This window comes from Notothenia rossii (genome assembly GCF_949606895.1).
Source record: "Notothenia rossii genome assembly, chromosome: 11".
NCBI classification, from domain to species: Eukaryota; Metazoa; Chordata; class Actinopteri; order Perciformes; family Nototheniidae; genus Notothenia; species Notothenia rossii.
The window spans coordinates 8,254,893-8,282,156 of record NC_136910.1 but is presented as its reverse complement, the minus strand read 5'-3'; the positions used below and the strand labels follow the sequence as shown (position 1 = coordinate 8,282,156).

Sequence of the window (27,264 nt, the reverse complement as noted above, 5' to 3'; positions counted from 1 at the left end):
CCTGTAGATAACTTGAAACAATACATCATGTAAAGATAGTCTGTATGCAATGTTAACTGTTATTTAAAATATCAACTAACTGCGGCTGGATTTCTCTGAGTAAGATGAAGTTCAGTAGGTTGTAAATGTGTTGAGGGGGGCGGACACAGCGGGACTCTCCTCTGCTGTCCTGCGGTAACATTGTTGTGGAACGACGTCACAGCTCGAAAATGAAGGCGCAGAGGCAGCCATTACTGGAGCTTCTCTAATTATTTTATTCCAAATAAATACTCGTGGAAAACTCCCATGGCAAGAGCTACAAGTCAGCTGGTGAGTGTTGCAACTTTAACACGAATAACAGTTCGAAGCCGGCACTGAAAATGTACAGTGTGGGGGCTGTTTGACAACAAATAGTTACGTGGGGCCTTCATGTGAAGAGCGCTGCTAGTTTAACGTTACGACTCGCTAGCAACGTTAGCATGCTAATGTTGGCTAACAACACCAAAATGTTTCCTACGTTTATCGAGGTTGTCTAACACCTGGCTTGATCCATTATGAAAGGTGTATTGAATTATTTCGCGTTGGTTGAGTGGTTATTAACGCTTGCTGCTAGATGTATAGGATGTGTGACCATAACCCCCTTGGTTCGGTAACGTTATCTGTTGGCTGACGTTAGCTAAACATGTTCGCGCTTTCGAACGATGCTTGCTAACATGCTAACATTAGCTTTACTGCGATCCACCTTTTAGTTTCGGAGACAGTTAGCTTTTTAAGGTTATGGTTTTGTAGTTCGACTGTCAACCCATTAACTTCCACATTTATATACACACGATGGCACTCTAAATTCGACAAAGTAACATCATGTGAAAACGACACAAGGTTTTGAAGTTACTTGTGTTACCTGGCGTGCTAACGTTAGCTAATTGACTGTTAGCGTTAAGTTTATAACTCGCTGTCAGTGATGGCCGGCGTTATTTGACAAGGCAGCAGGAGCTAACGATAGCTAGCAGGCGTTAGTTAGCAGGGAAAGTTCGCACAGGCCTGTTGTTACGTTCAGGGTTAGGTTAACGGTAGCTGACATTTTATATCGACCACTGCATGGTTGACCAATCGTACTGGGTCAGTATATAGTTATACGACCGGTTGGCAACCATACAGTATAGTCCGGATAAGGCAGCTAAATGGCCACACCTTGGTTTTGAATGAGAAGAAGCTAGGCCAACAGAAGTAACTAAGAGTTGTTAGCTGAACAACACTCAGCACTGACTGTTACAATAAGTTAAAAATAACCAAGTGCGGTACAAGCACCACACAGTTTGTTGGAAAGCACAACCTGTCGCCAGTGGTGTAAAGTAACCACGTAGATTTACTCAAGTACTGTACTTAACTACAATTTTGAGTTACTTGCACTTTACTTGAGTATTTACATATTATTCTACTTTGTATTTCTACTTGACTACAATTCAGAGGTAGATCGTGTACTTTCACCACACTACATTTATTTAATACCTTTGAATTTTGAAATTAGATACACCTTTAACACTCTAGCGTATCGATATTTACCATCAAACATGTGATATATATCATTTATAGGCCAATCTGCATAATGACTACTTTTATTTTGGTACTTGCAGAATATTGTGATGCCAATGCCTTTCTACTTTTACTTGATTAACATTTTGGTTACAGGACTCTTACTTGTAACCGAGTATTCCTACACTGTGTTAGTTCTACTTTTACTTAAGTACAAGATCTGCGTACTTGTTCCACCTCTGCCTGTCGCTGTATGTTATCTTTGAGTCTTCAACAATCATTTGGTGGGTTTCTCGTCAGTGCTTGTTTGTGTTAGCTGCCATGTCAGCTTTCACATGAAAGCAGTAACTTTGACATAGTTTATACAACTTTAACACTGGAGGGTGGGACCACCAAGTCCGCTATTTTTCTCAAGAGACTCCTTAAGCCACGTGTGGAACAACATATAACTGATATATTCTCAATCTCCCCTCTCCTGTTTCAGTATGATGTTGTGCCCATTCAGCCCAGCGTTGTCATCTGTTCCTGCTCGCATCCATCAATGGTAAGAAATCACCCTGACTCCTGCTCGCCACTTGCTATCCCGGGCGCAAGCAGTAGCCACTGTCCCAGCATGGAGGGCTCAGAGGCTCGTGGTGTAGGAGCGTCCGCAAGCAGCCAGGGCTCGGACCACCGCGCACAGCCGGCTGCCCAGGCCCCTCAGCCACGCAAGAAGAAGCCGGAGGACTTCAGATTTGGCAAGATACTGGGAGAGGGCTCCTTCTCTACGGTATGTAACCTGCATTCCTCTTAGCGTTTGAATTATACTTGGGTAGATGTTGCTACATGCTCCTTTTGATTAATGTCCTTGGATGAGTCATCCTCAGTTCATTCGAGTGGAGTTGACAAAACAGGCTCTGGAGATGTCAAGTAATGTTTTTTTTTCTTCGGTTTTTTATCCTTAAGGTTGTTCTGGCAAGAGAGCAGGTAACAGCGAAAGAATATGCAAGTAAGTATAATGCACCAGCTTTTTGTAAATTACACTTTATTATCAAGATGGGCAAATTGCTGCATGTTATTTTTTACTAAAATATCCTGACTTTTCCTTTCCTCCCTTCCAGTTAAGATTTTAGAGAAACGCCATATTATGAAGGAGAACAAAGCCCAGTACGTGAAAAGAGAAAGGGATTTGATGTCAAATCTAGATCATCCATTCTTCGTCAAGCTGTACTTCACATTTCAAGATGATGAGAAGTTGTGTATCCTTTCAACACTTTGGTCAAGTTTTGTGGCATACTAACAATTTACCAGTTATTCAATTGTTTTGTGACTGATTCTAGTAATAAAATTGTTCCTTAACTAGCTTTTCTTAGATTTTGGTCTCAGCTACGCCAAGAATGGAGAGCTCCTGAAATACATTCGCAAAATTGGTTCTTTTGATGAGACCTGTACTAGATTCTACTCGGCTGAAATAGTTTGCGCTCTAGAATACTTACACAATAAGGGGATAATACACAGGTGAGACTTTTTTTTACTTGTGTTGTATCATTTACTTTGAGCCGTTGTCCCAAATAAGTTACAACTGGTTTGTCCAATTTCAGAGATCTGAAACCAGAGAATATTCTTCTGAGTGAAGACATGCACATCCAGATAACAGATTTTGGGACGGCAAAACAGTTATCATCAGACAGTAAACAAGGTATAACAACAATCTTGATTTGACTTCTCGGTGTAACAAATAACTGTATTTTCGACGTGAGTTTAGCATTGTATATTCTGTGGGCTTAAGAAAGTTAAGAATCCCTTTTTTTAAACATTTATTTGCATTATTTGGCAGCGAGAGCAAACTCCTTTGTCGGAACAGCACAGTACGTGTCTCCGGAGCTGCTAACAGAGAAATCCGCTTGCAAGAGGTAGGAAGTTTGATCCACATGCTAATCGTTGTTCTGTTTTCATCTTTGCCCAATAATGGTTGCATCAAATTTTTAACCTTATTCCTCTTATCTGTTTTCCCTTTTTTAGCTCTGACCTCTGGGCGTTGGGATGTATTATCTATCAGCTGGTGGCTGGTTTACCACCGTTCAGAGCTGGGTAAGTATTTTATGGGGGATTTTATGATCACCACTCAGTTAATTTTAATAATGTAATGCTTAATTAAAGGGCTGGCTGTGTGTTTTTGCTCTATTAACCATTGAAGATGACTGTTAAATGTTATTTAAAACGCAAAAAAATACTACGAAAGACAACAACCTTCCCCAGTATTTAGCCTAAACACTTCCTTAACAGTCTCCTTTTTTTGTTCTTTTCTTCTCGCGTTTCATTCCTTGTAGAAATGAGTACCTAATATTCCAGAAAATAATAAAGCTGGAGTATGAATTCCCAGAGAAATTCTTCCCCAAAGCCAAGGACCTCGTCAAACAGCTTTTGGTAGGTCATCAAGAACCGTGATTCATGTCTGTCAAATCTAATTTAATGTTAGTAGTATCTGTGGTGGTATTAATTGTGTACATATGGTTGTCAGCTGGGGTTGGTTAAATACTGGGCAGTGCTTTTCTAGTGAATGGAAACACATGTTGCATCTGCTTTTTCCTCAGTCACTTGACCCTTCCAAGCGGATTGGGTGTGAAGAGATGGGAGGGTACGACCCTTTGAGGCGGCACCCCTTCTTCGACATCATCTCCTGGAGTGACCTACACCTACAGACTCCCCCCAAACTCACCCCCTACCTGCCAGCCATGTCTGAGGATGATGAGGACTGCTATGGAAACGTAAGATATTTGATTATGATCCACCCTTTTTTAGGTCCATTGTTAGCTTCATTGGAAATGGGGGTTTGATTCTTTGTTGTGAAATCGATGATGAACAAATGGCAAAAAGTTACAATATTTTCTTCCTTGAAATCGCAGTACGATGATCTCCTGAGCCAGTTCAGCAACATGCAGGTGGCCCAGTCCAGCTCATCACACTCCCTGTCGCCACATGAGTCCACACCCCCTCAGAGGTCCAGCAGCAACATCGAGCAGTACATCCACGACCTGGACAATAACTCTTTTGAGCTGGACTTGCAGTTCACTGAAGAAGAGAAACAGCTATTGCTGGACAAACAGACCACTGGAAACCCCTGGTAAACCTCCTCCAACATGTGTATCACAATGCTGTTATTTCATTTTTTTTATATAAATAATACTTGCATGAAAGTCCTGCTCATGGACAAGAAATATGTAGCAAAGTTGGATCATAATGTTCATTGGTTGAGGGATAATGAATGTTTTAATGGGTGTCAGTAATTCACTGTTGCTTCATCACACAGGCACCAGTTTGTGGAGAATAACCTGATCCTGAAAATGGGCCCGGTAGATAAACGAAAGGTGGGTGTGAAGTCTAGGCCGAATAAATCATATATTTATTGTATTGATGTATGTTTATCATGTATTTTATTACATTTCAAACTGCCAGATGGATTATAGAGAAGCTGTGTTCTGCATTAAAAATATGAACAGGCTTTTTCTAGTTAATGTTGGCTCAGCATAAATGAAGTCATCTCCCATGTTATTGCTCTAACTGATAGCAGATAGGAAGTAAGGGGGAATTCCCTGTGCTGAGGAGAGTCTTTTTGGCCTCATAGCCCCCTCTGTTGGTGAACTAATGTCTCGAGACCTTCCTTTGCAGGGTCTGTTTGCTAGACGGAGACAGCTGCTTCTCACTGAAGGACCACACCTGTACTACGTGGATCCTGTAAACAAGGTCCTGAAAGGGGAGATTCCTTGGTCCTTAGAACTACGCCCTGAGGCCAAGAACTTCAAAACCTTCTTTGTTCATACGGTAAACAACTCTTTCTGCTGTCCTTCCAGTATGTATTCCTCCAGCGGCATGTTGAGACTTGCCTACTGATTAGATGTCCCTTTCATGTTGTTCACTTTTTTAACATTTTTTTTTTTTGTTGCAGCCTAACCGAACATACTATTTGATGGACCCCAGCGGAAATGCTGACAGATGGTGCAAGAAGATCCATGAAGTGTGGAGAAAGATCTATCAAAAGCACCAAAACCCCGGCCTATAGGAGCACAGTTCCTCTTGTGGCCACTCCTCTTTTAGCTCTGAGGCCAATCACTGAGCAGAGTAACACCCTCTTTAGTGCCCTTCATCACCGCAATGTAAACAAACTCTTAGAGACGCTGGCATCTAGACCTTGTTTGTTTTCCTGAGTAGAACCATGGGAAAAATACAACTTTGGATTCAGGGTTGCTTTGCTTGTTCTTTGTGCTCTCTGTGAGGCTTCTATTGCATTTTTCCATGTATGGATGATAAGACTGCCACCATGCACATCTGCTTTTTGTACATTCTGCAGGGGGGGAAGAGAAGTGCAAGCTTGTCCTGTAGAGTGACACAAGCTTGGGTACTGCTAGGACTATCTCAAATGCAAGGACTGGTTTCCTGCTTCAATGATACCATAACACAGAATCTAGCTTTTGTGAACCAGAGCCTATCCTGATATCTTAATTCAACCATATCCTAATCTTACATCGTACTTGCAAGCTGTAGTCAGGCCCCACTTCTAGAGCATATACTCCATAGTTGTAACAGATACTGTAAGCTGATTCAGTCTCACACGTTTACCAAACTCAAATCCTATATATATTTTTGTCAGAGCCCATATGTTCCCTTGGTATTTGAGTTATTTTTTAAGTCTCCTGGTACTTGCTTATTGCAGTCCAATTAAGGTCTCGTCGTAACAAAGCAGAGTGCCGGTCTGCAGTGAGACTTGAGGTCTGAATCAGTCTCTGTATAAGTGTGAGCCTTCCATAGCTGTTACGGAGGATGTATTGCTAACAGGGGGCGGGTAAACATGCCACTAGCTTGTACTTCCTAATCATAACTTGCTTATCTTTCCTGCATGGCCAGTTTTGTAGCTCAGCCTTGTCCGCTTCTCTCTCCCAGGGCACTGGAGATATAGTTTATTCAAGTTTAAAGGTGGGTATTTTTGACTGCATTGGCAACCATAGCGATTATTATTGAATGATTTGGCTGTTATGTACCATTCACTGGCTATTTCTTTGTGGTGTGAATTCTTCAATTTCTTTTTCGGTGGGATAGTCGGCTCATCTTCAGTACGTCCTATTGAAAACTAAATCTTATGTGCTGACCACCCCATGCTGAACAGAAAACCCTCATCAACAGTGATACATACACATACTATCATTCTCTGAAGCAATCACAGTAAAGCTGTTGTCCCTGGACAAGATGGCAGAACTGCCTCATCGGGCTCATTGGCCTATCCTTTTGTTTTGGTTCCATTCGGCCTGTTTCATTTCATTCTCTGATGTTTGGCCCAATAGAAATTAAAGCGATTGATTTGTGCTATTGTTTTAGAAATATGATGTATTATCATAATGCTTTTAATTTGTTGACATATTACCTTAAGGTCCTTTCCAAAGGCCCTCTTCCTTCAGCTGAGTCTGTGTGTGCAGTGTGTGATTGGAGTATAGGTGAATAGGACCCTCTGGCCCTGGGGCCCGGGGCTCGATGTGGTTGGATGTCAGTAAAAAGATATCTATCTGATCCAAATAACCAATGAAATTGCTGTATCTGTCTATAAAGTTGAGGAAGCACTAGAGACGTGTTCACCTCTAGTCTAGAAAAATTGTTTGAATCAAGTCGATGGCAGTCGGTTACATTGTGTATGAAATACTCTACCTGGCTTGTAACTGACTAGAACTGTGATGTACAGATGATGTATTATTAAAATCTGAAGCAAGTAATGCAATGATATTAGGATACAGTTTTTGTATTTTTATTCTTGTATAAGGTTATTTGATGGCTATTGTTTAGCCTCTAGTTCATTCTGTGTTATTTAAATTCTAATATATGAATCATATTTGGATTGAAGTCATGTTCAGGGGCCATGTTGTGTATGTATTGAGATGTAAAGCCTTTGAATGTGAATAATTATTGTAAACTATAATATTTTACAGCTTTTTTCTTACTATATCATACATTTTCTATTTGCTCAGTGATTTAATCATATTCTGATAATTTAATGAATCTGTTCATTCTCTCTCTGATTATTTGTGCGCTAGGTCAGTAGATGTTGAATGATGAATTTTCCACTTAATGCTTGGTAGTCCAGTAATTAAAGCATGTAGGGATTTAGGCATACAAATAAAGCCATGTGTCCTGTCTTCTGTTAACGACCGCAGTCATGACACAGAGAAAGCAGCAGCATTCAGTGGCAATGGCATCTCACATTTTGCAGCATGTAAATAAAGTTCCGGCCCATTATCATCAGTGTTTTTGTGTCGTGAAAATTACTTTCATAAAATGCACACTTTCATTGCAAAAAAAGGGAGACAAATATATGTTACATTCATAATAATAATAATCATGAAATACTGAAGATGAGAATTAGGTTTTTGACACCTAAAATGCAGGGGTGTAAAGTAACTAAATAGATACTAGTACTTAAGTACAAGTACTGTACTTGAGTACAATTTTGAGGGGGACTTTTATACTGTGTACTTATACTCTTTTACAATTCCTACATTAATCAAATAACATTTCCTTTGCAGATTTAGTTTTATGATGTGAAATATAATTAAATAAGCCTTTGGTTACACCTGGAGTAACATTCACAATCTACCCTGCAGTATACAGAGTAAATAAAATGAGCCGCACCTTTATTAGCTTTGATAACACTTCTGCATTCATAATTACAATTAAATCATGTGATATTTATTCATTTGAAATGGGCCGATTTGCAGCATGAGTACTTTTACTTAAGTATATTTTGATGCTACATTTTTTTACTACTTTTACTAGAGTCACATTTTGATTGCAGGACTTTCACTTATAACAGACTATTCCTACACTGTGATACTTCACTTACAGTACAAGATCTGAGTACTTCTCCCCCCTCTTCTAAAAATGACATTTTAATACGATGTGACATTTCCAGGCTGTCAGTATCAAGAGGAGGACCTTTTATCTGCGGATAATACAAGTGGCTGTCAGTGCTGCTGGAGTGGGTTGGTAGGAGTGGCTGAGGCGCTGGCAGTCTGCTTTGCATGAATCGTGGACTCCCAAGTTTTTAGTGGCTGCAGCTGAGATATTTCCTGTCAGCCGCACACAGCCGAAGCGAGGGCGGAGGAGACGAGGAGAGGGATGGCAGAGAACAGCTCCGAGACAAGCAGCTCCGGACACCGGAGATGTTTGGCCCATTCTCTGGGGGAGAGAAGCACTTCAGCCTGTATGGGGTCATCGAAGTGGATTCGGCTGAACGTCGGGGGAACCTATTTTTTAACAACGAGACAGACGCTGTGTCGAGATCCAAAATCCTTTCTGTACAGACTGAGCCAAGCTGACCCCGAGCTAGACTCCGACAAGGTAAATGCTAAGCTAGCTAGCACTGTAGTTATAGGAGCGCTAACTTTTTTAAATTTTTACACAAAAATTCAAATTTTTGCTCACTTTATTTTTTTAAGCAGTTATGGTGGCTGTTGCCTGCGTTTATCAACTTGCTTAGCCAGACTCAACACTTTGTAAACATTTGTGTTTCTTTGTACTTGGTGCTTACTCGATTTTTTTCTGTGGCTAGGTAGCATTAGCACGGTAAGCTAGCTAGATTCCGACAGTCACCACATGACATTCGATCTTTCTGAGCCAGACGTTGATGCTAATGTTCGTAGTGGCCAAACGGCGGTTGTACCCGTGACGTCATTTAGCTCAAAACGTTTGTAAATCAGCGGGTCATTTAAACAAATTAATAAATCAACTCTCCAATACAAACACTTTTATAACCCTTGTTTAAATCATTAGGGTGTAAACGCTGAAAGCCTGAATCTACATTCATTGTATTCTACATATGACTGAGCCGAGAGCAGGAGATCGGAGGGGAAAACTCAAGTGCGCATGCTCAATGGGCCCACCTACGGATACTTTCTGAAGATACAGTCACCCCATTTAGGGCTTCATGCGCTACTGATGAACTTTCATAGGAATGAACGGGTCCCACATCCATTGCTGTATCCAGTTCTCTTTATAAATCCACGGGTTATTTAACAGGATAAATGGTTTGGTATTGCACTAATCCATATGTGTCTTAAAGTATTTAATGGAGTCACATAGCTTTTCCAGTGAAAATATTAAGTCGCCCAGCAGTTGCAAACTTTCCCTATCTGAGGCCGTTTGCATTGCAATGCACTCATCGAGGTGTCAAATGTCAAATACTGACAGCAATCTAATTTTCTCCATTATTGACAAAAAACTACTGTTACACATTTGCTATAATGTAATTCGATGTTGTGTATGACTGTAGATACTTTAATATTTAGTCTAAACCGTAAGTGGTTTATTTTTGCTCTGCTGCAACAATAATAATTGCAATAAAATATTTAGTAGGGCTTCCTCTAAAGACAACATCTTGAAATCAATATTTTATCATATTAAATTCGTTTAGAATATATTTACTTTATTGATCCCAATTAGGGATTTATTTTCGTCACAGCAGCATGTAAACAAGGCATTGCACATAATGTGAAAATTAACTAACGTAAAACATATACATTCATATTGACAATGAAAATATATACATCTAGACTATCTGTAATATATTTACTATGAAGGGCTAATTACAGCTAACATAATTTAGAAGTAGGATATTATTGTCATTAAGTGTCCAGATTAATATTGGTTTTGCTGCACTTTATATCTAAAGTTCTTTGACTCATCCGGGGATATTAATGTCTACAAGTGCTATAATTAACTTCTCAAATGATCTACACATATAATACTTTATTGCTCGAACAATTTGTGTTTTCTCCCCCTCTCTCTCTCCCGGGGTTAGTCTGTTACTCTGCTCTGTTTGCTCTGCAGTAATCAGCCTGTGTGCTGGTGGCGAGGCTCCCCTAATGAGCACATAAGTCATTGCCAAGTGGGGTGAGGTGCTGCTGACAACTGAGAGCTGGGGATGAAGTCACTCATCTGCCTGAATGGCCTCAATGCTCCAGAAGCAGACTTCTCTCTGTTTGTCCATCTGCTGGTTTTAACAGCACTGTGTGTGCTTTAAGGCCGCCGGCACTGTCGAACACAATGTATTAGTGTCTTTATGCATAGTGTAATGTGCTCTGCTTTGCATCGTTCATTTTACTGCCCCATTATTCATTGTTTTCATCTACTTGCACATTTTAATCTTCACCCCTGCCCTCGTTTTTATACTAAGCTGAAGCCGTGGCTCATCTCGTATTTTCATGCAAATATCTTAATCTCTCAATAATCAGCTTGCTATATTGTCAGTTTATCCTCCCATGAGTAACGGATCAGTCCATCTCAATCCCCTTGTCTTAAGTGTGCATCAGGCTCTCAAGCCATTACCGCACCACTCTCCTACAGGCAGTCTCATTTAAGATAGCTTCCCGTAAAGGATATCATTAGATATTATATCACTTACATGCGTGTCTCAAAACTATTTACACTGACATGATTTGATCTAATCTACAACTGACCTAAGATTGGCCAGGTTTCTTTGCATCACACAATCCTGCAAGAGAATAGGAAGCCGAGTAACAGATCGTTTTCCTCCTGCAAGAGAATAGAAAGCCGAGTAACAGATCATTGAAGACCTCTGTTTTTGGGCAAATGCAGTATTGTGTTTCCCAGCCAAGGAAATGAGTGGTTCAGTGTTCAGTATTCAGTCACGCAGGCGGACGTGCATCAGCAGGACTCTTGAGGAGAACTGCATTATTCATGTTGTTGACTGGAGCCTCTTTTGCACATTGGGGTAGATCAGGGAGAAAGTGGAGGAAGTGCTGTCACGTGCACGGCCATAACAGCAAAAGTCTTGTCTTTACAAATATTATTTTCAAATAGTTTACCACGCAGTTGACATGCTACTCATTCTTGTCATGATTGCAATATTAAAACTAGGTTTGTTGAGATTTATGTGACTAATTTCTGCAGCAAAATCATAATCAGATATTGTTTTCAAAATTAATAATTGTCTAATCAACGGGCTGAGAGTTTTCAATAGGCATCCAACCAACTCCCGCCCTCAAACTACTCAGCTCAGGACCTCTCAAGCAGAGACCCAGCCTTCTAGCTTTGAGAGCTGCATCAATTTTTCAAGCGCCCCATCACAAAGGACTCGTGTTCCTTCACCATCTTTATTCTTTTCATATTTATATCCATTTGCTGCCCAAAGAACTTCCCTGCAGGATGTGTGAGAGAAATAAGGCTGCATTTAAAGCCCTATCCAGCTTGTATGTCATGCCTGAGCAAACTGTGCTAGGCAACGTAAATATTTAACGGTGATTTCTCGGTCTCCTCTTGCTCTGTGTTCTTGCAGTAAGTGCTCAACAGGACACTGCAGAATACTATTGGCCTCATTAGTGTTAAAGCAACTCAGTCATCATAATCCAGTCCCTTACAGTTGATCATAGCCTTGTGTTTCAGTGAATGAAAATGTCGTCATGTGCAATATTATTCTGCACCAAAGTCAATCATTTCACCCGCAGCCCCTTTTTCTATTGCAATACCCGTTTCTTATGCCAGGAGAAAGCTCCAGGTTGCAGTGACTTTCTGGCTTGCCAGCTTAGCCGTGGAGCTACTTAACGGCCCCTTGTAATGACAGCAAAGCTTTTAGGGGACTTCTTTTAAAAGGAGCCGTTCATTTACTGCCTGCAGCACTGCTCCATCAAAAATTGCTCTGCAAAAACGCACTGATGGTGTTGCCTTGTTGAAATGAAAAAATCAAAGAAAGGCTAGTCTTTCCTCTCGGCCTTAGTGAAAGGTTAAACTCTCATTCAAATGCAATGTGAACTATCTTGAAATATGAGATGGTTTTGCATAATATAGCCTCGATGTGATGGTGTGTATTATTTAGCAGATGAAGGCTATTTGACTATGCCATTACGGTTTGAACTCCGGAGGGACTCCTTGCTCCAACTCTACAAGGATCAGACTTCCACTTGGCTAAGTAGCTACAGTCATGTGACTCAGGAGATCTACTGAAACATCTTTAAGCGGTGTTTCTGCACTGGGCTTTTACTCGACTGCAGTGAAGTCCGAGCAGCGTTTGATAATGCTTTCCTTTCTTTTTATTCCCTGGTCTGAGCTAATTGGCAATGACTCCATTTTCCCTTTTGTGATTCATGTTTACCATCTGCAGTATTACTTTAAAGGGCTATATGAAATGTAGCAGTGCATTTACCCACACCTGTCTGGCTTGAATTGCAGAATTGTTCCATTTGAACGTTTGGTGCACACCCACTGTTGTACTCCTGAGCAAACTTGAAGAGACTTGTCATTTTGTTGAATTATGGATTGACTTTCAGTGTTAATGTATCTGCAGAAAGCCCTATGGACATCACATGCTTGGAGGGTGGGTCACCATGGTATTTCCTGTGGGAGGATATGTACTGTGTGTATGAGAAGAATGATAAGGTTAACACGCTACACTTCCCTTTACTGTGAAGCCTTCCCTTCTAATTGGCCCAATTTTAACTTGGCTTCAGTTGGAATCCAGTCGTAAGGCTTTGCTCTCGTTACTGTTTATATGGATGCTTTGCACTTTAAATATGTTTGCATGGCCAAACCACAAAACACCATGTAGCTCGCCTGACCTACACTGAACTGACCTATTTTTGGTAGTTATTGTAGGCGGTGTTGACATTTGTCGGGGTATTTGTTGATATCATCTGATGTTGTTGGTTTAAGCTTTGTCCCGTGTAAATCTAACGTTTTTATTCAATTAATAATTCATGTACAAATATATATAGTGTCTATTTAGGTAGGTTTTAGTAACTGTCATCACTTATATTGTTACACAAAGATGGTGAACTTTCACAGACTGAGTTTCACACTCATTCACTAAATGTATTCACGTTTCCCTTTTAGTTTTTCTGCCCGTTTTATAGCACATCCCAACCGACCTCTTTCTATTGTCACACGGTCTCCTCTGCTCGTTGCCCAGTGCTCCCCAGCCCGGGCCCCCAGAGACAGTGTTTTGTTTTGAATTAAAGACACTGTCCCCTTTGTTTAAATGGCCCCCGCTCTCGCAGATGCATGTACACCCAGAACAGGCTCATCATCATAACAGGTTCAAAAGCAACATGTTTACAGAAGGAGACAAGTACGCACCCATGGTAGCTTTGAGTGTTTGATCAGTGGGAGTGTTTTAAGGCATTATACAATAGTTTATTTGTATAGTGCATCAGTTTTTTTTTTTACAGGAGACCTTTTGACTGGTCATAGTAGGATAAGTGCAGGTGTTGTAACTATTTCCGATGACTCAGGTGTCCCAAATTGACAGGCATGCTGAATACAAGGAACCCTGACACCAACACGGTTAAATTAATTAATTGATGAAATGTACTCCTGTGAGTCCTACATGATAAAACGTGTTCAGGGTAAAGGTGACAGGCCCATATCAACCTTCCATTCATCCAAGTTTAATACATCCCAACGAGGGAAACACCCTAAAATAAACAACCCAAAAAACGGTGTGTTCATGTAATTGTTGATGGTGTAGAGCCAAAAGGGAATTGAGAGGAGACATCCTTAACTCTCAGGCTTTCCAAATACCCCTGTAATAATGCAAACATATCAGCAACGTGTTGTATTTAAGCATATCAAACTTTGCAACTGAATTATTTTTGAAAGATTTCCCTATTTTGAAGAACACCGGGGATATTTTCGGCCTGCTCCTTGAAAAGTTATTGTTACAGCAGTAGTTCCCATTCCAGTGGGGATGCACTTAATCAAGAGAAAAATATGAAGTAAAACTGAAGTTTATCACATCTTATGCCGAGACAGACATTTTGACCCCTTTCAAAAAAGATACAATGAGTGATATTAGTCATTGCTGAAATTGTAAGACTTAATAACTTAAACTTCTCCGTCATAGTTTTTGCTGTAAAAAAGCTTTGATAGATTTAGGGAGTAACGGTAATAACATCTGTGCTCTGACGCTGCACGGGCAAGTTTCAGGACTGTAATTGTATTCAGAAAGCACACAATAGGTACAAGATGGAGATATGTTTGACAGGAATTAAAAATACAAACCGGTGATGCTCATGGAAGCCACGAGTAGAAGCTTAACCACTATATGCACTGTGTGGTTTGTACGTGGTTAGCTTTGCAGCTTTAATCTCGTCTGTTTCCTCCACGCAGGCCCGCTTGTGCTTAAGCTTGTGCACTTCACTATAGAGATGTAAAGAACTGACGCGGGGCATTACGACCAGAGTAGAGCTCCATTAAGCTCCTGTGGGATCTTTTTGCATTGGAAAGGAGGTCATCTAGCCAGGAGGGTTCAGATTCATTACAAAAGGAAATGCACTTGGACCGTTTCTCATTATTGGAAAGATGAATGGGTTTTCAGCTGAATCCATCTCTCGGCCTGTGAAGACGAGCTAACTGAAGCCACGTCGCTCGACCGATGCAAAGTCAAACATCCTGCAGCACTGAGAATGAGCACAGAATTTGCTTAAGGCCTGTCGTCCGTGCCTGCAGTGTTTTACTAAATGCCAATGCGTGTTTGACTCACTAAATGTCACATCGTGTTAGGCTACTTTTGTTGTGAAACTAGAGTTGGCTGCACATGCGTTAGTCCGTCTTTGTAACAGACGAGGCTAATTGTTGAAAGCCAAGGTGCTTTCTCCCGCTCCCCTCGGTGGATTCAGCCTTCTGTTCCGATTCTTTTTACGTTCTGCTCTAATTGTTTAAGCGTCCTCTTCCCCCGCGAGACAGAGTCGTTCTAATCGCAGTACTTACAGAAATAGAGGGAATACCCAGTGGTTGTGGTGAAATTGGGATCAAACCCAAGGCCTGTGGGAATATTGAAGTGATATCCCAAAGCTGCCGTTCGTGTTGTCCTCTGTGCGCGCATGTGCTTTAAACCCCTGTAGAGATTATCAGCACAGGAGCTGACCTCATAATTCTCATCCCTTGAGTTTTGTTCACTGATGATGTGTTGTTTTTTCCCTCCACAGATTATATTTCTCATGTGATTTAAGCCTGCTCATTGTCTCCTTATTAAAGCAACACTGGCAATATGGAAATGGGAAATAAAATGTACGATGAAAGGATTTTGAATCTCTTCTATTCTCTTTTCTCCTTCTTTTAACTGGATCCACAAAATGAATATTGCTATCTGTGCTTCAGGTTTAACTAAAAACCAGGCTGTTGAAGCGAATATTGAAAGAGTGAAAACTGTGTTGTTACTTACCCTCCTGTTCTTCTGCTTTCCAGGATGAAACTGGTGCCTATCTCATAGACAGAGACCCGACATACTTTGGGCCGGTTCTGAACTACTTGAGGCACGGCAAACTGGTGCTCAACAGGGACCTGGCAGAGGAAGGTAACGTCTCCGTGGAGATGAACTCCAAGAAATGTGTTCCATAATAATAATAATAATAATAATAATAATAATAATAATAATAGCTTAGATTTATATAGCACCTTTCATGAGACCCAAGGTCGCTTTACAAGGAAGAACAGGGCAAAACAAACATAACATAACAAAACAAAAGGCAATCAGACAACCAGTCAGACAAAAACAACAAATAAATTAGGGGCCAACAGCCTTGGTGAACAGATGGGTCTTGAGGGCCCTTTTGAAGGCGTCAAGCGTGGGGATGTTGCGGATCTCCGCAGGGAGAGCGTTCCAGAGGGTGGGGGCTGCCACGCTGAAGGCTCTGTCCCCAAAGGTTAGCAGCTTGGGTGCGGGGGGTGGTAAGCAGGCCAGAGTCTGAAGACCGCAGGTTCCGGGGTGGGGCATGTGGGTGAAGGATGTCCGATAGGTACTGGGGGGCATGCAGGGACTTGTAGGTAAGGAGAAGGGTTTTGAATGATATGCAGGACTTGACCGGCAGCCAGTGGAGGTGGATGAGGGTGGGAGGGATGTGCTGCCACGGCTTTGTATTTGTGAGTACCCTAGCAGCACCGTTTTGGACATACTGGAGCCTGTCCAGGGTTTTGTTGGGAACCCCAAACAGGAGACCATTGCAGTAGTCCAAGTGGGAAAATACAGCTGTCTGTAGCGTAATAAACACATTGGTAACACACTTGTGAATACCTGTTCTCAATATTTGAGTTCATTACTGTGGATTGACTGTCATTACATTTACATTATCAAGTGATCGTATGAAATGGATCGACAGGCTGTTGGGTCATGTTTTATATTACATTTTTCTAGAATATCTTTGTGTTTTTTATTATTCCTATTCCAATCTCTTAATAATCTTATTAATTAATACTCTTTGGAAGTTCTTGCTTTATTACTATATTATATAATCATTCTTTCAGTGGCCTAAAACAGCCTTTTAAATTAAAAATATATATTATTGCTAATTATTTCTGGGACAATAAATCGTCCCCCAAAATGACTCATTGTGACCGGTTTAATACATGTACAAAAAAAAAAAGGTAATATTAACGTAGCAAAGAAATCAGAACGGCCCACATGTCTGTCACATCTCAGTTTTAACAAAATACAATTCATATGATTTAGTCAAAGAATAGATTTCAACATTTTGCAATCACATCAAAATCCCTAAAGTAGATGCACTTTCTAGCAGTACCAGAGTAAATGGGCCTTTTTTTAAAAGCCTAAATGTTTCTTTTTTTCTGCTTTAGGCGTGCTAGAAGAAGCCGAATTCTACAACATCACATCATTAATAAAGCTCATCAAGGACAAGATCAGGGAAAGCGACTGTAAAACATCACAGGTACACCAGGTTCTTATTTAAACACATTTCCCTATCAATGTGTCACTCACTCCCGTCCTGTTAATGTTGTGTTATCTCTCCCTTTCCCTCTCTCGCGTGGTCCCCCCCTCTCAGGTTCCAGTGAAGCATGTGTACCGGGTGCTGCAGTGCCAGGAGGAGGAGCTGACGCAGATGGTGTCCACCATGTCCGACGGCTGGAAGTTCGAGCAGGTAAGTCTCCTCCTGCAGGATGGACAGCAGCAATCCTCCTTTCATGTTGCTTCACCCACCCCGCTATGCTCACATTGACCCAGAAAAAGTCCAATCCTAAATATTGGAAATGGCTACTCACATATTTTTTCAATGTCCGCATACATGATCCGGGCATCCCTTTCTGTGCTCTGATTGGTTGTTGCAGCTTGTCAGTATAGGTTACGGGCGGGCCCACCAGTCAGAGTTTCTGCTGATTGTGTCAAGGGAGGTGAAGGGAGAGGCGTCTGCTTTGCCAAACAACAGCGGACAGGTGTGTCTAACAACTTTCTGTCCACGGGCTGGTCACTGCATGGTCCCCATGTTGTCCATACACACCCCGTCGGCCATGTTTGTCCCAAGTAGACACATAGCTGTTGGTCTTTTTTTTGTGTTCATTTGTACTGCTTGCTCACCAGTGAGGCTAAGAGAACATGACGCCTTCTCTCTTCTTGTCTGTGATTCTGTTTTATTATGCTTTTTTTCATACTGCATTCACAGTGTTTAAGCCTTTCCACAGCTCTCCGTGTTCTGCTTTGATTTAGCCACTTGGCTGTTTGTGGTTCTGTAATAGTGCTGTTAGTGGTGAACTGTTATCCTCCCTGTTATCCTCCCTATCTTCTTGTCAACAGATTCAAACATTAAGAGTGAACAGACCTAGTTTACATGAGTTATGTTGAGCCGGAGCTAATATTTCTAATGAGTCTGGGTGTTGTGTTATGTGTGAATGGATTTCCCTGAGACAGGGGATCACTGGCTCCCCCATTAGAGCTGAAATCTCTCTAATCTCCTTACAAAGGTCAGATGGAAACTCCTAGAAACACTCCTTATGCAAAGCTTAAAGCTTGGTCGTCAGCGCAGGAAAGTCTTTTGGGGAGATGAGATTTAAAGACCTACTGCTGCGTTAAGGCTGCATTAATATAGACAATTTGTTGAAGTATATTTTACCCTGAAAGCCTTAGGATTTGGTGCTTGTTGAGTCTTAAGCAGCGTGACAAGTGGAATCCATGGTAGGTAGTTGAGATGATTTGGTCTGAGTCCTAATGTGAGAGAGATTGCTTAACAACAAGTCTCCGGCAGCAGCGGCTAATGAGGAGCTGCATGTCTGAACATGCACACCTGGGCACAGACGGTATACATGTAGCCTGCAGTGTACACACACTTAACATTCAGCAGTTATTCAGGAACACCATTTTCTTTCTTTCTCATGTTTTTAAAGTTGGTTTAAAAGCATCTTCTGTCCCTTTTTTTAAAAATTATCCTCGTGTCTTTTATTCCAGCCGACATGACTTGGAACAGGAAAACTAGAAATGACCACGCTTATTGTTTTTTAAGAAGCCGTGTGTGGGAATCTTTTCATCACAATAATTTTTCTGACTGACATATGTGATGCTCAATGCAAAAAAAACACCTGCTGTAACAAGCAGGAGCTTTACATATCATTTGGTTGAATTTGGTTTTTTCTTCCACTGGTAAGACATGCAGCTAAAGCCTCATTTTATGTGGCCCGCAAGAACTTACAAAGAATATAATATAAACTACAATTGGCGTAATTGTTGAATATTTGCTTTCAAGGATGTGCCCTACTGCTTTCAGACGTAGTTATTTACCAGAACTGATAATAATCCAATGCAGAGCCAATAATGTAATATAATAGATTATTTTATATTTATTATATATCTATAATTATATAGTCTTGAAGTTACAACCGGCCCTTTGAGAGCAACCATAATGCTGATGTGGCCTTCCATGAAATTGAGTTTGACACCCCCGAGCTAAAGGGTTAACAGACTCTTTACAACTCATTGTAATTAGTACTGATTGAATTGATCGTAATTCACATGGCAGTTAAGGCACTGGAGAAATCACATGTTCTTTGACCTACTCACATTCAAACCACTGAGTCAAAACATTTCATGATGGGATTATGCAATTGTGTAGTTGGCTCATTTCTTTGCTTTGTAGTATACTCTTGTTTCTAATACTTTGCATACATTATTTTCTCCAACTTTTTGTGGTAAAAAATCCTGGTCCTCTCGTGTCACGTTCCCTTTTCCCTGTTCATCTCCCTGTGTTCGGGCCCTTGCACCTGTATTTATTCAACTATCAGCTGGTGATCTTTCTTCTTTCTGTGGGGTCTCTTCTGCCATGTATTTGATTATCATTGCTTTATTTCTGTGGACCACCAATTATTTTATTCTTCTGCCATAACTTTGCTTTTTAGTTTTCAGTTAGCCCATTTTACAGGTCCTAAAAAAACACAGTTTGCCTTTTTGTAATTGTAGTATCTTAAAACCCACACATCTCTATCCCCTCTTAAACTCTTGAGCCTCGAGATGTTATCAATGGGTTTATTAGTTTAAACTATTAAGAGGGTTGGCCTAGTGGTCTTGATGTCACATCTAATTGTGCCAACATGTAATCCTGGGTTTAAATCTCACCCCGGTCTTTTATGTGGCGTCCCCTCTGTATCCCATACAATGCGGTGAATCTAATTTAGACAAAAACTGCAATATGATTCATTATAAAAACAATCCTAAGAGTTAAAGTTACCCAGGGCACTCTCTAATGAGTCTGTTTGAACCAGTTTGAGCTCGAAAAAAGCTTTTTGAGGAGCTTTAAATTTGAGTTGCATGAACCTGTCCTCTTGATTGATTGTCTATCATTACTTGAAAGTCTTTGGAACTGTTTTTCCACCAGCTTTCTACGTCTGAGGCTAATTTTCCCTCTCTGCTCTCATGTCTCTCTCTAGCTGGTCAGCATAGGCTCCTCTTACAACTACGGAAACGAAGACCAATCCGAGTTCCTGTGCGTCGTCTCCAAGGAGCTGCACAATCAATCATACGGGACAAACAGTGAGCCCAGTGAGAAGGCCAAGGTAAGAGTGAGTGAGTGTGTGTGTGTGTGTGTGTGTGTGTGTGTGTGTGTGTGTGTGTGTGTGAAAAAAAAAAAAATCCATCCACAGCAAACATCTGTGAATGATGACTTGTGCTGAATGTTTTAAATGCATTGCATTTATGAACATGCCACCAGGGGACTGAAAGCCCCTCTGGTTTATTGATGAGAAGGCTCTATGAAGGAGAACATTGTGGATACTCAGTCCAGTTAACAAAACAGTGCAAACCACAAGTGACGAGAGAAGGGGATAAAAAGTTAAAATGTAAGCAAAGCGACAGACATTTTGACGTTTTTAGCTGGTTCTCCGGCATTAACCATTTTAATGTTGACTGTGCTCCGGGCATTAAGAAAGGACAGGTCTGCAGATAAGTGGTGCTTTGGGGAAGGTCTGCCATTTTCTCCTGGGCTTTGGGAGCAGAGCAGGAGGCGTTCACTGCCCCGAGGAATTCAAACTCCCATCGGCTTGTCCCTGCGGGGGCCTCACACCTTAAAGGCGACTGCACACCGTTACACTGTGTAGTCATGCTGCTGTTTCTTTTGATAGGAAGATTAAACCCTACCAGAGCATTTTTCAAACAAATGTAGAGACTTAGAAGGGACTTGTTTCCAGGGGCATCGTATCCCTCTAGGTATGAATACTTTTATGTCCTCTGCAAAGAATTTCAAACTAAAAATATCTCTCCTTGTTCTATAACATATTGTTTGTAATAAAGGACACCATTTGCAATCAGTTGTCACTCCAGCTCCTGGACACATTTGCATCTTATGAGTGTTTTTTTGTGGGTTGATGTGGCCCTCTCAACAATAATCCATTAGTTTTATTTACCACCTGTTCTCTTGACATACCATTTATATGATCTATTACTTCACAACCTGCCTTTCCCGTCTTCTTCTGCGGTGTCTGCATGTTGCTCAGAGCGAGGCAAAGTCATGGATTAAGAAATGAATGACTCTGATTTAGGTTCTTTATGACTCACTGAAGAGCGCTCATCTGCTCAAAGTCACTCCACCACACCTCTTCAATTGGTCCCTCTCTTTTCTCCCCGTGCCTCTTTGATGCAGGTTGCATTTTTTAACAACATGTCAAAGATGATAATGTACTTAAACCACAGCAAAGGAAGGATAATCAGAAGCCAGATGGTTCCTGCTGAGGCTGGTTAAACTCTTCTTTGCTCTCCTTTTTTTAACCAGATGGGAAAAGCTCCATTTGTTTCTGTAGTGGAAATAAGAGCCTTGTAATGATTGCCCTGCTCTCAGCCCTGGTTAATGGACTCCATGCTGAATCATCAGCTGCTGCCGTTTGACTCACTGTCCCTCACTCAATGACATGTGAAGGGAAGGGAGGGCTACTGCGCTCCCATTGTCCATTTCATTGTTAGACATAGTAGTAGTTGATGTTTTGACTGCACTGGTTTGTTTTTAAATCTGTCCTTTCTTTTAAATAAAAACAGTGCCATAATTAGGAAAACAATGTATCATTTCAAGCGCTATACAAAGATGCATCTGTCCGGCAGTGGCTCAGTCAGTAGGGGCTTGGACTGGGAGCTGTAGGGTCGCCGGTTCAAGTCCCCGACCAGACCTAAAATATGGAGTGTGGACTGCTACTTGGAGAGGTCCCAGTTCACCTCCTGCCCTGCCGTGGTGCCCTTGAGCAAGGCACCGAACACCCCCCTTCCCCCCTCACTCCCATTGCTCCCCAGGCGCTGTGCAATAGCTGCCCACTGCTCCTAGTACTAGACTCCTGGTACTAGAATGGGTTAAAAGCAGAGAACAACTTTCACTGTGTGTGCTCTGCATGTGTGACCATGGGGTTTCATCCCTCCCAATTCTTCTACATGATTGTAGAGCTAATGTTTAAGGTAGCAAGCAGGCAATACTTAATATAAATAGCTCATAGCTCTCATTCCTGGTGTTCTACACAACAAGTGAGAAACCATTATAGATGCAATTACAAATACCATATAGACCTGCAAAGATAAGACATTAATAAGCAGGGGTGCACATAACTTTCTCAGTGAGGCACTCAGATGAGTACCTGGAGTCAGTGTTTGGTACTCCAACTTCTGGCTCCACTCAAAGTTATTTGATGAAGCCCTCTGTATCGCGAACGTCAACGGGGGGGTTGCTAGTGGAGAACTTCAGGAAAGTCGTCGACGGGGGGGGTGGGGCTAGTGGAGTACTTCGTGACCACAGAGTGTAAACGCTGTAATCAGCTGTTTTAGCGCAGTTCTCCAGTGAAGGGGGGGGGGGGGGGGGGGGGGGAGTCTCCCTCCGCAGCCGGTTGGCGTAGTTTTGGCACAATTCCGATGTACAGACCGACGTTAACAGCAGCCCTGTCTGTGCACATGGAGACCGACTCTGTCGCCCGGTGATCTAACCGCCTTCTGGAAAAGCTTCACAAGTACGTCGGTACGCAAATGCGCTTTGTGACACAAGAGACGGTACGCATTTCCGATTGTTACCGCGCATGTACCAGTTATGTGCACCCCTGTTAATAAGAACAATTCAAACTAAATGATAGGTCAGTTAAAGGATGAAGGAGTATTATGTAAGAATTGTACTTGGAACAATTGAAAAAGTGATTTCCAACCGAACAAAGGTGGGGCTGTCGGAACTATTTTTCATTACAATCAGTTATTATTTATTTTCCTCACATGGGCAAGCATTTCCCTTTTCTCTGCGACGAATGGAGCATCTTTGATTCAGCCAGCACATACTCTCGAGTCTAGATGAAATGTCTGGGAGGGTATGCAGTTGCAGGGAAACATGTAAAAAATGCAGAATGACCCTGAACACAACGGACTGTACAGATTAAAAAGTTTTAGACCATGGCATCTTTGTTAATGTGATCATGTTTTGGTCTTTGCAGATCCTTCAGGAGCGGGGTTCCCGGATGTGAAGAGGACTCAGTATTATGAGCTCCAGGTGTTATGATGCTCACATATCATCTCTGAGGAAGAACGTTTGGCAAAATGGAGATTTTGGAGAAGGAGGGGATTGTGCATTTATTTTGTGTTTTCCCTCCATTTTAGTTTGTATCTTTTGATGTAAATAAGTCTGTTTACTGACAATTTGTGCCTGTACATTTAAACTGGACCTTTTTTTTGTTTTAGAATTAGCGGCAAGTTTTTTTTTCTAATTGAGAGTAAAGTATTGCTATCTACAAATGTTTTATGCTATAAAGAAAATGGCCGTCATCATATAAGGCCAATGATTCACTCAGGGTCATCTATTGAGTTAATTCTTATATCCTCCTACTCAAGGGTCTGCTAAGGGATCACTATTGTCTTTATATCTATTGAGTATCAGAATCATTGTTCATTGAAGTTAAGAAGGGAATTGTGCATTTATCTAGCGCATGTTAAAGAGTTGGGCTATTCAATGTCAAATTCCCCCTAAAAAAAAAAAAATATTTTCTCAACGTTTTCAAACAGTTAAACTGAGATTTATGATCATGAGGATCTCGGCAGTACAACACACACATTTCCAGACGCATTTCACTTTGAGTCAAAAATCTTTTTCTACATTTATTTACTGTCAAAACTGAACAGATATGTCGGGGATTAGATACCGTAGGTTAAGGGGCATTCTTTTATTTATCACTTGCACAGTTTTTATTGGTGTTGGAAGTGTCCTGTTAAGAAAGAAATATGGAAGTCCAATTTTAACATAGACTAAATAAGGTTATTATAGCGATACAGCAGAATATCTGATACGAAGTGCTTCTTAATTGATATTTTATCGCTGAAAAATAAATGTGTGTAGCTGTTTGTTGCACCATGCACTCTATTTTGCAATCTTAGTAACACTATGGCCCACAGATAAGGCCAGTGTGTGCTGTGGGATTAAATAATTATGTGTTCAGGAAGTTTACCCCCCTGTATTATAAGGATACGTTTTGGATATACATTTAACACACTCAAAAATATTGTTTCAAAGTAAGATTTCTGCTGCTTCTGCAAATGTGGACTTTTAGAAGAAGTAATATCTCTTTATAAATGTGCAAATCTATATCAAGTTAAACCTGCCAGACATTTTTCTTAACTCCTCATGTTCATAAGTCAAAGTTAACTGCCAATATAGTCAGAGGTGTTTTACAATATTATTCTTTGTCCCGTCAGGAAAAACCTCCTCGAGACAAGGGTGTTTTTCCCCCCACACACTTTAAGGTTTCCCTAACTGGTTTATTTGATATGTTTGAGGGAACATCACTTTTATTAAGATATTTTAATGGGGAAGTGTTTGTAGTGTGGGGGGGGGGGCTTTGAGGACAGGAACTTCTCGAAGGCAGCGGTGAAGGACTTTTTTTTCTGTTCATATCCAGAGGATTTTTGTTTTGATGTAAATAATCCAAATTCAATATTAATATTTAACTCTTTAAAAAAAAAACTGCACGTTTTGTACACTGTATAGAAATCACAACTTGGAATGGAAGTTGTTTATACTGGATCTTTAAGAAAATTAGAAAACCTTGATGACGTTGACTTTGCATTGTTTGTACAGGAGATTTCTGACACTGATAACATGCCTGGATCATGTTTTGATAACCAATAACAAAGCTATACTTGGCTGGCTATGAAGTTGACTGTTACATTTACACACAAAAAAAACAACTCATGTATTTTTCCTGCATTGTGATAGATTCTTCTAAGCATTTTGAAATGTGTAGATTTCGTACACAACATTACAAGCACTACAGTGTAAAAAAACGACACTGTGCACATTGCTTACAAGCCTGTAATGTTGTAAATGTAAATACTGCATTTTAGAACACTTTTTTTTTTATATATAGAAAGTTGTTTTCAGGTTTGATGTGTGGTTTTTGATAGGTTGGATATTTCATTCACAAATAATCATTTAGTGTTGCCTTTTCTTTTTTCCCCAATGACCAAAATCCAATGTCTTATGTGTTTCGTACACATTGATCCATGTGTCGGGAACGAGTCAACTTTTCTTAACGCAGGCACACTTTGTACATATAGACTTGTTAACTACACACAAACCTCCATTTACTCACATGTAGACGTATACACTTGACTAAAACCATTTTTATATTGTCGGGGAAACAAGTATGAATGCATGTTTTTGATATAGATATACACACAAACACACACACACACACACAAGGGCTTTTAAAGTGCAACATTTGACATCTGCAAAGAGTTTTAATCAAAGTAGACTGGATTTCCTGCCAGAGCTAGGCTATGTTTACATTTGCTATAGTATTCTGAAGCCTTCCAATTATGTACTGTCTTGCACTCCCTCACACACATTCGTCTGACTTGTGTGACTGCACCAACGGAAACTAGCACTCCACATGAGCTGATATCCACACACATGAGTCCATACACTTCTTAAGAGCCTATGCTGGAGCGTTGCAGACAATCTTGCTTTCCACCCTTCTCCGATGTTAGAGATTCTCACTTTTAAACGGATTAAACGTACCTGCGTCAGCTCTGAGTTTATTTGGGTCTTTTTAGACTTAATTTTTTTCTGTGATGAGATTTAAAGTGTTTTTGTGTTTTGGTTTTGATTGGTTAAGATGTAACATCATTTGAGGTGTTTAACTGCTACATTACCTTATATTGCCCTTCACAAACTGGTTGTCTGGTTGAGCATTTGACATAGATAATCATTTCATGTGATGGACAAACTTATCAAATCTGTAGCCTAATACTTATAAGTGCCCGGTTTGTTTTACATTCAAGTCATAATCCACAGACCACTGTAATGCATGATTGAAGATGATCACACTTGTAATTAGAGGGAATGAACGTGTCATTTCTCCTCAATCTAGCAATTACATCGATGAATAAGATTCTCATATCACTACATAGATCACTATTCTATATGATCTTATGCAATGTTAAACATGTACAAACTAAGTATGAGGTTAAGGGAATAGATCTATATGGTCTTGCATAAGGTAAACCCAATAAAATATTGTCATTCATAATGTTACCTGTGTGATTTATTTTTCAGATATTGCCCTGTGGCTCTGGTAGTGTAAATTACTTTGTATTTCTCATTTAAAAATAACAGTACACATACTTTTTTTTTTTTTTTTTAAATAAGTTGTAGTTTCCTTACATCTGTACATCTGTAGCAAAACATGTATAAATCACAAGTCCTGTTTTTTGGATGAATAACGCCCTCTTGTGTCTTTCCCTTGAAACAGGCTGCTAATGACTTAGTTGCCCTAAAACATCCCTGACTAGAACTGTAGACAATTGTTTTTTATTCGCTTTGTTTGCACTGCAATATAAAACAGTGTTAGGGGATCTATTATTCATGAGAAAACATCTCAGAAAGAGTCATCCAAACTGTTAAGGAATTGTAAATATGCTATTTAATTGTCAAACATAGTCGTTTGGGTTAACGGTCTTTAGTCTGGTCAAAGATGATTTATAAGGGAAGATGTAAATCCACCTGTGTTGAAGGACATCGTACCTAGTCTTTTCTGATGTATGAAATAGGAATATGATTCGTACAGCTTGCAGGAAATCCTGAATATTAAATGTAATCGGTCTCTTGTATTTTAGAAGTTACTTTTTTTAATTTTTGCATTATATGTGACCCACAGCGCATCAGTTATGAGAAACATCTGCAACGCAAAGACGATCTTTCCCAGCCATTTCAAGTTGATTGTTATAAACTATGTCCTATCAACAGAAGCTATGCCGCTCAAATCAAATGAAAACTAACAAACATACAACCAGATAAAATCTCATCAACAGTTGAAAAGGCACACCCAAAAACCCACAGCGTAAAAAAGATGGAAACACACCATGATTTTTCTTTTTTTAGGGTTGTTTTTCTTCATTTTGTATCTTCTTTAACTGTGTTCATGTATGCACCATATACACCAAGACAAATTCCTCGTATGTGTAAACGTACTTGGCAATACACCTGTTTATGATTACGATAATTT

The 27,264-nt window shown here is 40.5% G+C and overlaps 2 protein-coding genes across 3 annotated transcripts; both read left to right on the top strand.

The window, feature by feature from the left end:
* The first annotated feature begins 124 nt into the window (after positions 1-124).
* pdpk1b (3-phosphoinositide dependent protein kinase 1b) lies at positions 125-7,776 on the top strand. The gene is made up of 14 exons (XM_079660311.1): positions 125-309; positions 1,997-2,281; positions 2,458-2,500; positions 2,613-2,750; positions 2,865-3,009; positions 3,093-3,190; positions 3,329-3,404; positions 3,514-3,582; positions 3,822-3,918; positions 4,086-4,259; positions 4,398-4,615; positions 4,802-4,859; positions 5,161-5,313; positions 5,438-7,776. The coding sequence occupies exons 1-14, from the start codon at positions 286-288 to the stop codon at positions 5,549-5,551; spliced, it is 1,692 nt and encodes a 563-aa protein (XP_079516437.1). The 5' UTR covers positions 125-285; the 3' UTR covers positions 5,552-7,776.
* A 683-nt stretch (positions 7,777-8,459) lies between these two features.
* On the top strand, positions 8,460-26,289 carry kctd5b (potassium channel tetramerization domain containing 5b). 2 transcript variants are annotated; one of them, XM_079659420.1, is made up of 7 exons: positions 8,460-8,871; positions 15,730-15,838; positions 17,116-17,207; positions 17,322-17,417; positions 17,605-17,709; positions 20,188-20,313; positions 23,203-26,289. In XM_079659420.1, exons 1-7 carry the CDS (start codon positions 8,650-8,652, stop codon positions 23,230-23,232), a joined length of 780 nt encoding a protein of 259 aa, XP_079515546.1. In that variant the 5' UTR covers positions 8,460-8,649; the 3' UTR covers positions 23,233-26,289. The 2 variants fall into 2 exon arrangements, with proteins under 2 accessions (XP_079515546.1, XP_079515547.1); XM_079659421.1 differs by lacking the exon at positions 17,605-17,709 and having other exon boundaries at positions 8,465-8,871.
* Positions 26,290-27,264: the final 975 nt, after the last annotated feature.